This window comes from Esox lucius, chromosome 11 (assembly GCF_011004845.1).
Source record: "Esox lucius isolate fEsoLuc1 chromosome 11, fEsoLuc1.pri, whole genome shotgun sequence".
NCBI classification, from domain to species: Eukaryota; Metazoa; Chordata; class Actinopteri; order Esociformes; family Esocidae; genus Esox; species Esox lucius.
This window is the reverse complement of record NC_047579.1, coordinates 51303105-51320941: the sequence shown is the minus strand read 5'-3', so window position 1 is coordinate 51320941 and position 17837 is coordinate 51303105. Positions and strand designations below refer to the sequence as shown.

Here is a 17837-nt window from a genome sequence, read left to right as displayed (position 1 = left end):
CATACGGCTGGGAGTGGGCCTGGCTAGGTAGGGGTCAGGGGTCACAAGTTAGAGGTTCCAGGGTGGAGTTCAGTAGAGCTCTTAGGGCACCTTCAATGGAGTCCTGCAGGCTTTTATGGAGAGGCTGTGGGTGTGTTCAGTAGCTGTCGGTGTCATGGTTGGTGAGTGTGTGTGTGTTTAGTAGTCGGTAGCAACATTGGCGAGTGTGTGCGTTCAGTAGCCGGTGGTGACGTTGGTGAGCGTGTGTGTTCAGTAGCCGGTGGTGACGCTGGTGAGCGAGTGTGTTCAGTAGCCGGTGGTGACGTTGGTGAGCGTGTGTGTTCAGTAGCCGGTGGTGACGTTGGTGAGCGTGTGTTCAGTAGCCGGTGGTGATGTTGGTGAGCGAGTGTGTTCAGTAGCCGGTGGTGACGCTGGTGAGCGAGTGTGTTCAGTAGCCGGTGGTGACGCTGGTGAGCGTGTGTGTTCAGTAGCCGGTGGTGACGCTGGTGAGCGTGTGTGTTCAGTAGCCGGTGGTGACGCTGGTGAGCGAGTGTGTTCAGTAGCCGGTGGTGACGCTGGTGAGCGAGTGTGTTCAGTAGCCGGTGGTGACATTGGTGAGCGTGTGTTCAGTAGCCGGTGGTGACGCTGGTGAGCGAGTGTGTTCAGTAGCCGGTGGTGACGCTGGTGAGCGAGTGTGTTCAGTACCCGGTGGTGACGTTGGTGAGCGTGTGTGTTCAGTAGCCGGTGGTGACGTTGGTGAGCGTGTGTGTTCAGTAGCCGGTGGTGACGTTGGTGAGCGTGTGTGTTCAGTAGCCGGTGGTGACGTTGGTGAGCGTGTGTGTTCAGTAGCCGGTGGTGACGTTGGTGAGCGTGTGTGTTCAGTAGCCGGTGGTGACGTTGGTGAGCGTGTGTGTTCAGTAGCCGGTGGTGACGTTGGTGAGCGTGTGTGTTCAGTAGCCGGTGGTGACGTTGGTGAGCGTGTGTGTTCTGTAGCCGGTGGTGACGTTGGTGAGCGTGTGTGTTCAGTAGCCGGTGGTGACGTTGGTGAGCGTGTGTGTGTCTGGGACAGTAAAGCTGTAGGCAGCGTAGGCCACTGCTGATCCCAACATCAAGCCTGACATGTACGATACTGTCATGGTGTTGCCTGGAGTGGGAGGGAGAGGGGGAGGGAGGGGGAGGAAGGGGGAGGAATAGCTGGTCACAGCTGGTTGGTCAACATTTCTCAACACTTGAGGTATATTTCCTCCCATATTAAGTTTGTTCACTTCATTAGAATATTCTGTTTTGCTTTGAAAATGTTACACATTCAGTTGACCTAGGAGGTCAGCTCCCCAAGAAGAAACATACAAGACTCAAACGTGTATGAAAAACGCACACACATACTCTCCATGTACACTAGGGCTGCACAATTTGGATAAAATATTTAATCGCGATTTCTTTGACAAATATTGCAATTACGGTGATGATTTACAACTTTCAAACATGGGTATAAACAGCGTAGATTATCTCACTTTAAAATAGAGATCATATCCTACATAATGTGCTATTAAACCGAGTTAAAATTAATGTTTTTCAATTTTACACTTCTTACCAATTGGAGGGTGCAGCCTGTGTGGAACTATTCGTTTAACTGCTCATTTAATGCAGTGGTGTTTGCAGTGTTTGCACTGTTTGTGTCGTTGTCACAGCTGGTTGGTCAACATATCTCAACACTTGAGGTATATTTCCTCCCATATTAAGTTTGTTTGTAGGCACCGACATTGAAGCCAAACTTTTTAATAATCATGTTGTTGTGTGTGTGGGACAATACAATATCTCTTGGTGCCACTCGCAAACTTCTTCACTAGCAGTTGCAGTGGTAACTCAAACGAACATTGAAAAACCATCAAGTTTTTAAACAGAATTAGTCCAGGAATTTAAGTAATCTGCAAAAATACCTTCAGCACCCGCAAGAAAACCAATTACGGACGTATAACTCACCTTTTTTGGAGCTGAAAATTGCATGCGTTGGCGATTTGTCAATATTTGTCAATATCGATTATATTTCAATTAATTGTGCAGCCCTAATGTGTACACACACACACACACACAGGCTCACCTGCTAACTCCCTCTGCTCTGGAGGGACTCTCCCAGCAGCCTGTATCATGGGGACCGAGCCAAAGTAGCCACTGGTGACTCCCATGAGGAGGGAGAAGATGCAGGGCCAGGCGGGGTGGGGCAGGGTGGGGGCAGAGGACGGGTACACACACATGACCAGCAGGGGGATGAAGACCACGCGCAGACATGAGAACAGGAGCAGGGAGCCCCCCGACCACTCATAGGGCAATGCTGCCAGGATCTGGGGAAGGCAGAGGTCACGGGTTAAAGGTCACGGTTTAGACCGGTATCCACACGGGAGGGAAAACGCCACCTTGTCGACTCACCTTGCCCACAAAGTCAGCCATGTTGAACGTGGCCATGATCAGTATGGGTAGCCACTCCCCCAGGGTGGGGTTTCGGATCTCTGACACCAGACCAGGAAACAGGCACAGAGTAATGCTATAGGTCACTGCTATAGACAGCATGTACGCCCAGATCACCCTGGTAACCACGTACCTGTGGAGAAACATGTCTGCATGGAGGGGGATATAGGTGAGAGATGAAAAGATAGGAGGAGAGAGGAAGAGAAGGATGGGGGGAGCAAGAGAAACAGGCGAAGGGAGAAGCTGACAGTAACTACATAGTGGTCTCTGATTCAAACTGATATCAACAGAAGACAGACAGACACAGACAGAGAGACAGAAAGAAACAGACAGACAGGTAGAAAGATAGAGATGACAGATACTGTACACTCTGTTTTGGACAGTGACACAAGTTTGGTTGTTCAGAATCTGTACTGCATTGGGTTTGAAACACATCATCTTCAGTTCCTGTTTGTTTTTGTGGCATTTTAACCAAGTGAAACAGAAGCTTAATTGTATTCAGATTAGTAGTCTGACTTGGCCAGTCAAGAACATTCCACTTTTTGTCCCTGACAATCTCCTTGATTCCCTCTACAGTATGTTTGGGGTCATTGTGCTGTGTAGTGCTTTACAATGAGTTTAGACACATATTGTTGTATCTGAGAAGGGAAAAAAAATTATATTGCAGTCCAGCCTTAGTAGTTTGGTTGGTGAAGTCTTCTGTGAATGGTAGCAGTTGACACATTAACAAGGCAATTGGAATAATTTACTCTGGACAGACGAAGCACAGCAGGAGTTGTTGGATGAGGCATTTGAGGAGTTGTTGGACGAGTCATAGGAGGAGTTGTTGGCCGAGTCATAGTTGGAGTTGTTGGATGAGTATATGAGGAGATGTTTTTCAGCAACACTAGATGTCACTTCGTACAGTCTGTTGCCAGAAGAATTCCATAACAACCATAATGGTTTGTTAATGGTGGGAGCATAATGGTTTGTTAATGGTGGGAGCATAATGGTTTGTTAATGGTGGGAGCATAATGGTTTGGGGCTGCTTTCTGGACTAGTTTGCCATCTCTAAGTCAACCAGGAGTACCACATTGTACCAGAGAATATTGGAGAAGAATGTGAGACCTTCTGTGAGAAGCTGAAGCTGAACAGATAATGGATCACATCAGGACAATACCTCGAAACATTAGATCCAAGAGGGATACGGAAGGCTGAGTCAAAGCCCTCACAGTGAAAGAAAGTTTGTCGATAAGAGTGGGAGAAAATTCCTGCCAGTAAATGAACAAGACTGATTGACGACTACAAGAGATGGATTGAGAGATTTAGAGAGAGAGAGAGAGATGGACAGTTAGATATATAGGGAGAGATGGACAGTTAGATACATAGAGAGAGCCGGACAGAGAAATAGAGAGATGCAATGTAGCATAATGTTGATTGTTACCTTGTAGTCTAGGCCAGCTTCTCCGGATCTTATCTTTAGGGACTCCAAACCGAACATATGTTCCTCCAGAGAACTCATCTGTGACATCATCTGATGGCGACGTTGTGTTTACTGCTCCATTTCCCTGAGAGGACAGACAGACACTTCCTGCATAAACACTCCTGTATCAACCCTTCCTGGATCAACACTGCTTCCGATATCAACAGTTCTTGCATTAAAACTCCTATATCAACACTTCCTGTATAAACACTCCTGTATCAACCCTTCCTGCATCAATACTGCTTCCTGTATCAACACTTCCCGTATCAACCCATCCCGTATCAACCCATCCCGTATCAACCCATCCCGTATCAACCCATCCCGTATCAACCCATCCCGTATCAACACATCCCGTATCAACACATCCCGTATCAACACATCCCGTATCAACCCATCCCGTATCAACCCATCCCGTATCAACCCATCCCGTATCAACCCATCCCGTATCAACACATCCCGTATCAACACATCCCGTATCAACACATCCCGTATCAACACATCCCGTATCAACACATCCCGTATCAACACATCCCGTATCAACACATCCCGTATCAACCCTTCCTAGAAGAAATATCCTCACCTATTCCCTCCTATCTGGCATTTCAAAATGTCAGTAGAGGAGAGACTTCTAATAAATAACACGATCCTTCCTGGCCATACGTCATCTAGGAAATTACATTTACAGATGTGCATCACAAAATAAATAAATTGTAAACTGTTGAAAATAAACTTGGTTTCTTAGTTAAACATTATATTTTACTGATAAAACAAGAAAAACATTGTTTTAAAACTGTGCATGATTTTGTCTTTCAACAAATAGAACGTTGATTCCAAGAATGTGAGGCAGATTTCTAATTTTCCATATTTGGATATAAACCATGGAGAGAAGAGTAAGGAGAGGAGGGGAGGAGAGGAGGGGAGGAGGAGAAAACACCTTTCATTGGCTCCTTGCCTGTCCTCCCATCTCCTATCTTCTCCTGATTGTATAAATGCTGAATCAAGCTTCATTTTGTTATCTCCATAAGTCACGTAACCACCTCCTGGGTGTGTCTGAGAGAGTCGCTTCATGTGTTAGTGAGTGTGAAAAAGCACAAAAGTATGTATTTAGTCCTGTATATATATATATATATATATACACATCTTTCCTTAACATCTGCTAAACGACTTAAATGTAACTGTGTGATTCTGTCTGTGACGGCCCAAGTGGTTGTGTGTGTTAATCAGGTTACTGGATTACCTCGTTCCAGTATATTGGAGTCACTGTGATGCATGTGGCAATATGCCAAAGATCCAACAATAACGCAGTCACACACACACTCAGACACACACGGCCAAAGACAGACTGTTCCATTAGTTTATTATCTGCAGTGCTACAGGGCCAGGAGGAACCACTCTCTGTGATTATGTCCCATAATATAAAGCACAGCTCCCAATAACCCCCGGCAACACCCACTAAGGACTCCCTGAGTCATGAGCACCTCCTCCTGTACGCAGATGCTACAGCAGTTGACCTCCTCTCACACCCCCTGCCCACCTACACCAGTAGACCACCACCCCCCACCCTCTCCACCCTACACCAGTAGACCACCTCCTCATCCCACATCCCCTCCACCCTACACCAGTAGACCACCTCCTCATCCCACATCCCCTCCACCCTACAGCAGTAGACCACCTCCTCATCCCACATCCCCTCCACCCTACAGCAGTAGACCACCTCCTCATCCCACATCCCCTCCACCCTACACCAGTAGACCACCTCCTCATCCCACATCCCCTCCACCCTACAGCAGTAGACCACCTCCTCATCCCACATCCCCTCCACCCTACACCAGTAGACCACCTCCTCATCAACCATCCCCTCCACCCTACAGCAGTAGACCACCTCCTCATCCCTCATCCCCTCCACCCTACAGCAGTAGACCACCTCCTCATTCCCCCACCCCCTCCACCCTACACCAGTAGACCACCTCCTCATCCCTCATCCCCCCCACCCTACAGCAGTAGACCACCTCCTCATTCCCCCACCCCCACCCCCTCCACCCTACACCAGTAGACCACCTCCTCATCCCTCATCCCCTCCACCCTACAGCAGTAGACCACCTCCTCTTCCCACATCCCCTCCACCCTACAGCAGTAGACCACCTCCTCATCCCTCATCCCCTCCACCCTACAGCAGTAGACCACCTCCTCATCCCACATCCCCTCCACCCTACAGCAGTAGACCACCTCCTCATCAACCATCCCCTCCACCCTACAGCAGTAGACCACCTCCTCATCCCTCATCCCCTCCACCCTACAGCAGTAGACCACCTCCTCATCCCACATCCCCTCCACCCTACACCAGTAGACCACCTCCTCATCCCCCATCCCCTCCACCCTACAGCAGTAGACCACCTCCTCATCCCCATCCCCTCCACCCTACAGCAGTAGACCACCTCCTCCCCCAGTGTTTTACCACCTCCTCACCCACATCCCCTCCACCCTACAGCAGTATACCACCTCCTCCCCGCCCCCTCTTCCAGCAGTTGACCTCTTCGCCCTCCCCCCCTCCACCAGCAGTACATCACCCTGCAGGCACAATGATTGATGCTCTTAAAAGGAAAGAACCAGAGACAGAGTGCAGCCCGCCTCCCCCTGATCCAGCAGTATATCACGCTGAGCAGAGCTGCAGCTGAGAGAGGACCCTAAACAGATGACGCAGAGTGTCTCTGGCAGGTTATTCACCCAGGCAGAACTTTGTTAAATAGGGCTGTCACCGTATCGAATCACAGGCCTGGCTTTAACCCCTCCTGCTGCACTTCAATCCCCAATTGGGCCAACATCTCAGCGAGGGTCAAGCCACGTCCATCTCGAAATACATCTCCTTGGCACCATTTGACTGTATGTCAGAAGTGGATAATCGACGTATTAATCAACTATTACTTTTAAAATAGAGAAATTCTAACCAGTACTTATGAAAGCCAGTTTTCCTGGCTTTCTGCACTGGGGAAAAAAGGGAAAACAATGTCTGAAAAACAACAGTGAGTAGAGTGAGAAACAGTACAGAACACACATTATTCAGCTGATATACACTCACCTAAAGGATTATTAGGAACACCATACTAATATTACTAATATATATACTGTGTTTGACCCCCTTACGCCTTCAGAACTGCCTTAATTCTACGGGACATTGATTCAACAAGGTGCTGAAAGCATTCTTTAGAAATGTTGGCCCATATTGATAGGATAGCATCTTGCAGTTGTTGGAGATTTGTGGGATGCACATCCAGGGCACGAAGCTCCCGTTCCACCACATCCCAAAGATGCTCTATTGGGTTGAGATCTGGGCCATTTCATTGTATGGGCCATTTCAGTACAGTGAACTCATTGTCATGCTCAAGAAACCAATTTGAAATGATTCGAGCTTTGTGACATGGTGCATTAACCTGCTGGAAGTAGCCATCAGAGGATGGGTACATGGTGGTCATAAAGGGATGGACATGGTCAGAAACAATGCTCAGGTAGCCCGTGGCATTTAAACAATGCCCAATTAGCACTAAGGGGCCTAATGTGTGCCAAGAAAACATCCCCCACACCATTACACCACCACCACCAGCCTGCACAGTGGTAGCAAGGCATGATGGATCCATGTTCTCATTCTGTTACCATCTGAATGTCTCAACAGAAATCGAGACTCATCAGACTAGGCAAAATTCTTCCAGTCTTCAACTGTCCAATTTTGGTGAGCTAGTGCAAATTGTAGCCTCTTTTTCCTATTTGTAGTGGAGATGAGTGGTACCCGGTGGGGTCTTCTGCTGTTGTAGCCCATCCGCCTCAAGGTTGTGAGTGTTTTGGCTTCACAAATGCTTTGCTGCATACCTCGGTTGTAACAAGTGGTTATTTCAGTCAAAGTTGCTCTTCTATCAGCTTGAATCAGTCGGCCCATTCTCCTCTGACCTCTAGCATCAACAAGGCATCTTCGCCCACAGGACTGCCGCATACTGCATGTTTTTCCCTTTTCACACCATTCTTTCTAAACCCTAGAAATGGTTGTGCGTGAAAATCCCAGTAACGGAGCAGATTGTGAAAAACTCAGACTGGCCCGTCTGGCACCAACAACCATGCCACGCTCAAAATTGCTTAAATCACCTTTCTTTCCCATTTTGACATTCAGTTTGGAGTTCAGGAGATTGTCTTCACCAGGACCACACCCCTAAATGCATTGAAGCAACTGCCATGTGATTGGTTGATTAGATAGTTGCATTAATGAGAAACAGGTGTTCCTAATAATCCTTTAGGTGAGTGTAGAAACTGTGACAAGAAAGAAGAGAAAGGTCCACTTACAGTAAATGTTCCCTTCAAGAGATGTTTCACTGAATTATATAATTAACAATCCACCGACATTTTACTAAGTTTGTTAATGTTGGTACCTCATGCTTCACTGGGGCAATCTCTCATGTCTGGCAGGAGGCCAACAATGGTGCCCACAGATTGATCTGGCTGCCCTAGAGGGTTTTTACACTACGATAGATTAAAACAAGCAAATTCCCCTTAAATAACATTAACGTACAAATTAAATATGCTTAAATATTTTTGATTCACACAAGTTGCTCACTGTGCCGTGAGGCCAAACACTTGCGAGCAACACTTTAGCTAGACCCATGATCGGGACGGTCTAATAAGCTCAATGCAATCTTATTGTTGAAACTTACAGATCTGTGGAGGAACAGATCATTTTGAAGGCATTACATGTATCAGGGAACACTGAAGGTGGAAGAAGAGAGCACCATCAGGACTTTGCAAATATCCGGATGTTCTGCCAAAAGTGATGACAGACCACAGATGAAGCTCCTCTTGGAGGCTACCAGGAGCTCAACACCAACCTTAAAGTAGCAGTAGGAATTTTTGTCAGGAACTGCAAAGTCCTTGCAAATTACAACTCGTGAGTGTATTCTCAGCAAGTCTTAGCTGCGCGTTGACCTAGCAAGATGGAAGGCATTTCTCACGAAAGTTTAGACCTGTGTGATAGAACCAGCCCACACACACAGGCGCACACACACCACCCCACACACACAGGCGCACACACACCACCCTACACACACAGGCGCACACACACACCACCCTACACACACAGGCGCACACACACACCACCCTACACACACAGGCGCACACACACACCACCCTACACACACAGGCGCACACACACCACCCTACACACACAGGCGCACACACCACCCAAGGTCTAAACTTACAAATCTTACTTCCTCTGTGATGACGTCATGATGGACCCTGTAGCCTGTCCCAGTGACCGCTGATTCTTGGTCTTGAACTTTCCCCTGGCTGTGACCTCGGTGGGCGTGGCCCGTGTAGTAGCGGACAAACGGTGAGCGTCGGACAATGAGGTGGAGCAGGAAGCAGAGCATCTCCATGGAAATGGAAACCAGGAAGAAGATGAGCGTGTTGATCCTCTCATGACTGATCAGCAGCTTTGTGAAGATACGACTCAGAGAGATGATCACCCCAGCTGTACCTGGGTGGGTTAAATACAACTCATTAGTGATGTAGATACAGGAGAGACGTGTGTGTGTGTATAAGGTAGGTGTGTATAGTTTGTGTGTGTAAGGAGTGTGTGTGTGTGTGTGTGAAGGTTCTTACTTTCTCCTGTCATCACCCCCTGTGTGTATCTCTTGGGCAGCATCCCCATGTAACCATAGAAACTGGACTGCTGCACTGAAAACAGACAGACACATTATATATGTGGCAGACAGACACATTATATACACGTGGCAGACAGACAGACATATTATTACACATGGAAGACAGACAGACAGACATATTATTACACATGGAAGACAGACAGACATATTATTACACATGGAAGACAGACAGACATATTATCACACATGGAAGACAGACAGACATATTATCACACATGGAAGACAGACAGACATATTATCACACATGGAAGACAGACAGACATATTATCACACATGGAAGACAGACAGACATATTATCACACATGGAAGACAGACAGACATATTATCACACATGGAAGACAGACAGACATATTATCACACATGGAAGACAGACAGAGACAGACATGTTGAGAGACAGATGGACACATTATAAAATGTATAATATGTGCACACAAATAAACCCTACATTTACACACGCACGCACACACAGACACACACAAACGCACACACAGGCTCACTGCCTCTATCTACTGATTCTATTTGTTTGGTACCTGTGCAGCCAAAGGCCACCACTCCAACAGAGACGAGGTTGAGGATGTAAGCCTGTCTGTTGGTGAAGCATTCCAGCCACACATCGAACACGGCGACAAACACCAGTGGTCCCAAAGCGAACAGGTAGCCTGACCAGGGAGACAAGGTGGAGTCTCATGGCAGCTTGTGGAATTCATATTATAGTTGATGTTGAAATATAGTATGTTGTAGATGTTGTAATATAGTCCAGAAAAACAATTGTGTTTCAGGAGTCTGAATAACACACAGCATTGTATTGATTAGTAATAGTAACTCCAAGAAGAATCTGAAGTGTAAATCAACCAGTCATGAGAGAACAGGTCAAAGTGTGTGTGTGTGTGTGTGTGTGCGTGCGTGTGTGCGTGCGTGTGCGTAACCCACCCACAGTGATCCGAGTGTGTAGACTGAGTCTCTCCATCAGGATGTTGTTGAGTATAGCTGAAGCCAGGGCCACAATGATGTACACCAGATTCATGTCAAATACTATGGAGGTACCTACACACACACACACACACACACACACACACACACACACACACACACACACAAAATAGGAGAAAAATAACATTAACTCATCAGAAGACAGAAAAACACGTGTCTGTGTATTAGTGTCACCATGAGTCTAAATGTGTGCATGTAAGTGTGTGTCTGTGTGTGTCAGTGTGTGTCAGTGTGGATCTGAGTGTGTCTGTGTGTGTCTGAGTGTGTCTGTGTGTGTCTGTGTGTGTCTGAGTGTGTCTGAGTGTGTCTGAGTGTGTCTGAGTGTGTCAGTGTGTGTCAGTGTGGATCTGAGTGTGTCAGTGTGTGTCTGATTGTGTTATACCTTTGAACTTGTGATGAAGGTAATCCACGTCAGTGATGAAACTGTTGTACGGAAGTAGGAAACCCACACCGGCCAATAGCATCGCAAAGTAGATGCCATGGTAACGGTCGTCAGGGACTGGCTCTTCAAAGGCTGGGGGAGACAATGGCAGAGGGGAGGGGTTATTATGGATTCAGGAATCCATGGCGATGGCAGTACTTTGAGTGGTATGGTGATTCTGAGTGCATTAGACATGTACTTTTGAATGGGGGGTTTCCTTTGAAGTTATCTCAACTGTGAAACAGGAAACGACCAACATTCATGGGTCCATTTTAGTTCTGGGTCTACAGCCAAGATTAGAGGACAGCAAACATCCCACACACACACACACACACACACAGACTCACCTCGTTCAGACAGGGCCAGCACCCCTCTCTATACACACACACACAGACTCACCTGGTTCAGACAGGGCCAGCACCCCTCTCTATACACACACACAGACTCGCCTGGTTTAGACTAACCAGGTTCAGACAGGGCCAGCACCCCTCTCTATACACACACAGACTCACCTGGTTCAGACTCACCAGGTTCAGACAGGGCCAGCACCCCTCTCTATACACACACAGACTCACCTGGTTCAGACAGGGCCAGCACCCCTCTCTATACACACACAGACTCACCTGGTTCAGACAGGGCCAGCACCCCTCTCTATACACACACAGACTCACCTGGTTCAGACAGGGCCAGCACCCCTCTCTATACACACACAGACTCACCTGGTTCAGACAGGGCCAGCACCCCTCTCTATACACACACAGACTCACCTGGTTCAGACAGGGCCAGCACCCCTCTCTATACACACACAGACTCACCTGGTTCAGACAGGGCCAGCACCCCTCTCTCCGGAGCGTCCTTGTTCCCTTCTTCCTCCTCCAGCTGGTACGAGTCGAAGCTGTAGCTCTGCACCACACTGCTGCCCCTGCCGTCCCTCCACCCCTCTCTTCCCTCTCTCTCCTCCCTCCACCCCTCTCTCCCATCTCTCTCCTCCCTCCACCCCTCTCTTCCCTCAGGGGTCTGTGCCAGAGTTGGCCTTTGTTGCTCCGCTGTGGCTGCGCTCATTATACTGTACTACACACACAAGCTGTACATACATACACCCAACGCTCTCCCAACAAGACTCAATACACAGAACAGGGAGCAAACATGCAACCCTTAACCTTTCCTTTAATCTACAGGAGAGAAGGGAAGGGAGGACAGGAGTATCTGAGGTGATCTGGACCTGTCAAGAAAACACAACAGAGTTTTGTTGTGTGTCAGTGTGTTCCCATGAAGTACACTTTTCATGATGTGTCTGTGTGTTTCTGTTGATGTGCTTGTCATCGGGAAGGACAGCAGGATGAAGCAGGACACAACGACACGCTTTGTCTTGGTAAATACTACAAAAACAAACACCATTACCACCATCACCACCACCATATCACCCTCTGTTCTGTCCACACAGTTAATCTGCTTTTCATGATTTATTTATGTCATATCAAAAGGGTACACATCGAGAATTCAACAGAACGCTTCCCAGCTTGGTTCCCTCACGACAACGGCACAACAGTAGAACAACAGAGTGAGAAAAAGTAACTAATATATAGAATTATAATAAGAGAAAATACTGGTGAATGTATTTAAAGCATATTCACATGTGTCAGATGGGGAAATGAAGATGTTTAAATTGTTCAGTAGTAATTGTAACAGAGTCTGTGTGTCAATGAAAAGAAAAAAATCCTTCTGGTTGCAGCAGTTGTGCAAGAATGTACAATATGAATAGATGCTAGGATCACAATACATTCGGGCCTTAGTCAGAATTGGCTTGCAAATAGACAAGATTGCAGAATGTGTTGAACTCGTCTGGCAGGAGGCATCAGTTGGCAACATGTAGCTCAATTTGCCCTTTCTGAACCCGGACAAAGTGCTGTCTTCTCGCTGAGGCGTTAATCCAAAGTTGCAGAATGGCTTGTTATTCATTTTTCCATCCCTGATGGATTATCTGAGCTAATGCCTGCTAGCTCTCTTAGTGTTGCACGTGACTGGGTTGTTAGGACAGTTTCTGCCAACACAGAATTTTACGGTACCGGATTGAAGCATCATTCAGATTTTCAGAGGGACAGGGAGATGCTCTGATTGGCCATGGGGGAGCCAGGCACAGCTTTGCCGGATACTGGTTACATCAAGTTACTTGTTGGCAAATTGTTTGGTGATATATCTCCTGTGACAATAAGTGCTGAATACAGGGTAGGGGAATCTTGTTGGTTAATACAGTTTTGAAGATGACTGAACAACGTGTTGAAGTCAGGTCCTGGGAGAGTGTAAAAAAGCTGCAATGAAAATGCAGCTTAGTTCCCACAACAAATGGTGGAGTCATCAGTTCAGTGGAAACTCGCCATTCGGGCAAAAAGAAATAGGAGACATTATCATCTTTGCTAGGACAGCACCAGGGAATGGCCACGAGGAAACAAATGCCTACTTCACTGCTCTTAGCTCAAGCAGCTGAACAATACATACAGCCGACGGAGAAGTGTGGTTACAGCAGAGTCTCGCCAGATTCCTCCATCCATGTTCAGGAGTCCCTGCAATCCCTCTGTTACTGCAGCCTTAATCTGAGTTCACAAAGCTTGTTCCCAAGAACTTGCACAAGAAATTTGGAAGAGAGAAGTTGCTTAGCTCTGTTCAGCCGAGCTTGGAGTCATCCTGTCCTGCCTCTCCTCTGGGATCTCTGATGTGTTTTTGTTCGGCCTGTTCTCCACCCACAGGTCAGTTAGCAGGATAAGGATTAAGAGACTGAATGCATTGATCTAGGTCTGATAAGAATTACTCATTTGGACAGAATGTATGAACTGGGTCTGGTAGGATGATAAGATTATTCAACTGTGTCTGGTAGGATGACAAGATGTACAGAACTGGGTCAGGTAGGATGACACGATGTACTGAACCGGGTCTGGTACAATGACAAGATGTACTGAACCGGGTCTGGTAGGATCACAAGATGTACTGAACCGGGTCTGGTAGGATGACCAGATGTACTGAACTTGGTCAGGTAAGTGAGATAAACATGTAGTAGCAGATTCATTGTTTGTCTGTCATAAGAAATTGATACAGAAACATTGAGCAAATAAAGTACAGATTCATTCAGAAATAGCAAAACAAAAGTATGCAGTGTGATCATCATTCCTATGAAGTGTTAAAAGCGTGGCATGTGCTTGGTGCTGAAGGAAGAGGCAAATCATCTGAATGTGGTAAAGCTACACATTATTCTCACAGAGAAACAGGCGTATTCAAACAGATACCCACACAGACACAAGCAGGCCTCAATTACCACGAGATTAGAACAGACCTAGGTGTATTTCCTGTTCTAACCACCAGTCTGCGCTAACATCCTCTGCGACTCAGAAAGGATCCAAGAAAAACCTATAACCAATATATGTACATAAAGAGCATTACAAATTCAACAGTAGCATTATCAAAGTAAACATACATGTCCTTAATGATTTCTAAATGAAAATATAGTAAATAGTAAGAGATCAATATGGCACAGAAAATTTTCACATCTCGATTACTATTATTTATCTTAAGTATACAGTTAATTACTATTATTTACATTCGCAAATAAGAAAACCCTCGTATTTGGTTTAATGACGTTAGGGGGAAAATATAGGCCTACATGGGTAGAAAAACTATTATAGACCACAATTTAATTTAATTACATTTTGCTTACGCAATAAAAATCTAATTTCAAATTAATAAAAACACACAGTACAGTAAACAGACTATATAGCCTATTCCCGGAAACTCGTTCATTCCGTCTGTTTTGTTCTGCAGTCATTGGAAAAACGAACTAAACCCATAATAGTAGCCTAGATGAACAAAAGCAGCTTTCACCACACAAATACTTCGGCACCCATACAAAACAACAGGTTATTCATCCGTGATCCTTCCGTGCATCATTACCTCTCTTCCCACCGCGGTCTGAACGGTATGAACCTCTGTTGTCTCGGGGGACTTTAGATAAGACCTGACGGTAACGCAACCATCTTCATTCTCAGAGACTTCAGGGTCTGTGTTCTCGTCGGTCCGTTAACCGCCTCCATGAGAAGGGAACTCCCGATCACTGGCTGGCTGGTGCTCCTGCCCTACATCCTGGTGTCTCCACCCAGAGAAGAACCGCTCCTGGCCGCGTGCTCTAACGCCGTTGTCACCCGCCCTTAGACAGACGCGCACAAATCTCGCTCAACCCACATCACCGGACTTTTGTCATGGTAGTGAAGGGTTGTTTGATTACGTCGTCTAGCCAGTTCCAGTTGGCAATGCCAACTTCGTATGTACGTTAAGACGTTGGTCAGGGTACGGGCATTTCATGTGTCTCGAGCGTAGTCTCAGGATAAATATTATGAGCGGGGAAATTATTCAGTCATAAAATTAGGTCAATAAAACAGTGTCCCCGTGGCAGTAACCCGCTGGGCACATCTGTTCGTCTAGCTAATCAAGTTCCTGTGACACATCCTGGGCGTGCGAAAAACATACAGCACATCTCTAGTTGGTTGTCATAGAGACTGACGGACTCCTCCCTTTTATAGAGCGAGAGGGACAGAGAGGAGAGAGGGGGAGGGAGACAGTGGGCGAGAGCGGGAGGAACCGAGTAGAGGTGTATAAATTGGTGTTCTTTCAGCTCTTCCTTGCAGTATCTTGAAGGCAATAGTCTTTTGGCACACACTGATCACACACAGGACACACACACACACACCGTCTCTTTCTCTCTCTCCCTCCCTCCCTCTCTCTCACACACACACACACTCAAGAAGTGCACATCAGTGTTCCTCAACCCCAGAGGCGGTTCTAGTGATTTGGGGGCCCTAGGCAGAGACTGGTTGAGGCCCCTAAATAATGTATTTCTTTACTTTCCGAGCCTTACCGACAACAATTTGAACATTCCTTCTTTCTTTATGGTTGATTGGAAATGCCGCTTCCTAAGACACTTGTATTGCTGCCCCTTTCTCAAGAGAGTAAATCAACAAGTAGAAAAATTATTTAATTAAGGATATATGCTTATCAGCAACGACTACAGTAAGTCATGTTGTTCAACTTCAGTGAAGCACCTAGTCATGTTGTTCAACTACAGTAAAGCACCTAGTCATGTTGTTCAACTACAGTAAAGCACCTAGTCATGTTGTTCAACTACAGTAAAGCACCTAGTCATGTTGTTCAACTACAGTAAAGCACCTAGTCATGTTGTTCAACTACAGTAAAGCACCTAGTCATGTTGTTCAACTACAGTGAAGCATCTAGTCATGTTGTTCAAGTGTAATGTTTCTAAATTATGATCAATGCATTCATATACCTTGCTCTCTTGTAGATTTTCCTCCCTCTTTAATGTCCTTGTTCTGCTTGTGCTCATTTCTTTCTCTCGCTCTCTCTCTCTCTCCCTGTCTCTTTAATGTCCTAATTCTGGTTTTGTTGCTTTCTTTCTCTCCTTTAAAGTGCCCATATTATGAAAAAAAATCACCTTTTCTGGGTTTTGGGGTGTTCTTTTGTGTGTCTGGTGCTTCCACATGCATACAAACTTTGAAAAAAAAACATCCATGCTGTTTCGAGTGAGATATGGATTTCTGAATGTCCTCTATCTTCAGTCTCTGGGTGAGCTGTTCGAAAACTCCTCGGAATGTGACGTCACAGTCCGAAAAATTTGAATATTCCCACCCTTCACCCCTCCCAACAGAGCATACCTAATGTCTCCACTGTCAATAGGCTCCACCCACCAGGTACAGCAGTAACTTCTTCTCTGATATCCTCCATGTTGTTACTGATTCAGAAGCACCATGTCGAAGCACCACTTAAACTGTGCTGTTGTTGGCTGTAAAGAGGAGCACAAAACACTCCATCGCGTCCCAGCCGCAGAGGACAGAAGAGCGGCATGGCTTGAATTCATTTTTGAAGGCAATGTCCCTGCTACAGTTGGACAAAAAATTTCGGTTTGCGCTAACCACTTTGAGACGGGCAGTTTCTCCAACTTCAGTCAGTACAATGCAGGATTAGCCAAGAAACTTTTACTAAAAGAGTGCGCAATTCCAACTTTGCGTGGAATACCTGCAGACGAGGGACATGTAAGTAGTTCTATCCAATTAGCTGTCTTTATTTTGCAATTCTACACGAACTAACCAAGAAGTGTTTTGGCAAACTAACATTTTAGCTAGCTAGTGTTTTGCCACATAGTACAAGGTAAAGCTAACCGCTAGCTTCTAGCTATTATAATATTATATTTAAAAACGGGAATATGTTAGCGTTGTCTAGCGCTCTCCCTGCTACCACGGTAACAGTTAGAGTGGGCGTGGGCAAAGGAGCAGCAGCGAATGAAAATGCAATGAGCAGCAAAAAACTTTGAAAGGGACTGAAACAGAGGGTAATAAAGGGAGGTAAGAATCTTTTCCTACAAGCTATTTCCAGCAAACAACTTCAGAAACATGTTTTATGGAACTTATTGACCTATTTTAACTTGTTGAAAAGCAGTCATAATATGGGTGCTTTAATGTCCTGATTCTGTTCATTTTCTCTCCCCCTCTTTAATGTTCTGGTTCTGTTCATTTTCTCTCCCCCTATTTAATGTTCTGGTTCTGTTCATTTTCTCTCCCCCTCTTTAATGTTCTGGTTCTGTTCATTTTCTCTCCCCCTCTTTAATGTTCTGGTTCTGTTCATTTTCTCTCCCCCTATTTAATGTTCTGGTTCTGTTCATTTTCTCTCCCCCTCTTTAATGTTCTGGTTCTGTTCATTTTCTCTCCCCCTCTTTAATGTTCTGGTTCTGTTCATTTTCTCTCCCCCTCTTTAATGTTCTGGTTCTGTT

The 17837-nt window shown here is 46.1% G+C and overlaps 1 protein-coding gene across 5 annotated transcripts in view; it reads right to left on the bottom strand.

Moving 5' to 3' along the window:
• The window catches only part of slc29a4 (solute carrier family 29 member 4), a 17350-nt gene extending 1787 nt beyond the window's left edge, over positions 1-15563 (bottom strand). The window contains exons 1-12 of one of the 5 annotated variants that reach the window (XM_034295591.1): positions 14954-15563; positions 11830-12236; positions 10976-11107; positions 10534-10647; positions 10134-10262; positions 9542-9616; positions 9139-9416; positions 3866-3989; positions 2404-2591; positions 2078-2318; positions 1004-1123; positions 1-967 (exon numbers count right to left, since the gene is read on the bottom strand). The exon at positions 1-967 is cut by the window's left edge and continues 1787 nt beyond it. In XM_034295591.1, coding sequence (XP_034151482.1) covers positions 966-967; positions 1004-1123; positions 2078-2318; positions 2404-2591; positions 3866-3989; positions 9139-9416; positions 9542-9616; positions 10134-10262; positions 10534-10647; positions 10976-11107; positions 11830-12076 — 1650 coding nt within the window. In that variant the 5' untranslated portion in view covers positions 12077-12236; positions 14954-15563 and the 3' untranslated portion in view covers positions 1-965. The other 4 variants (XM_013136010.4, XM_013136011.4, XM_034295592.1 and 1 more) reach the window with 4 other exon arrangements.
• Between the last annotated feature and the right edge of the window lie 2274 nt (positions 15564-17837).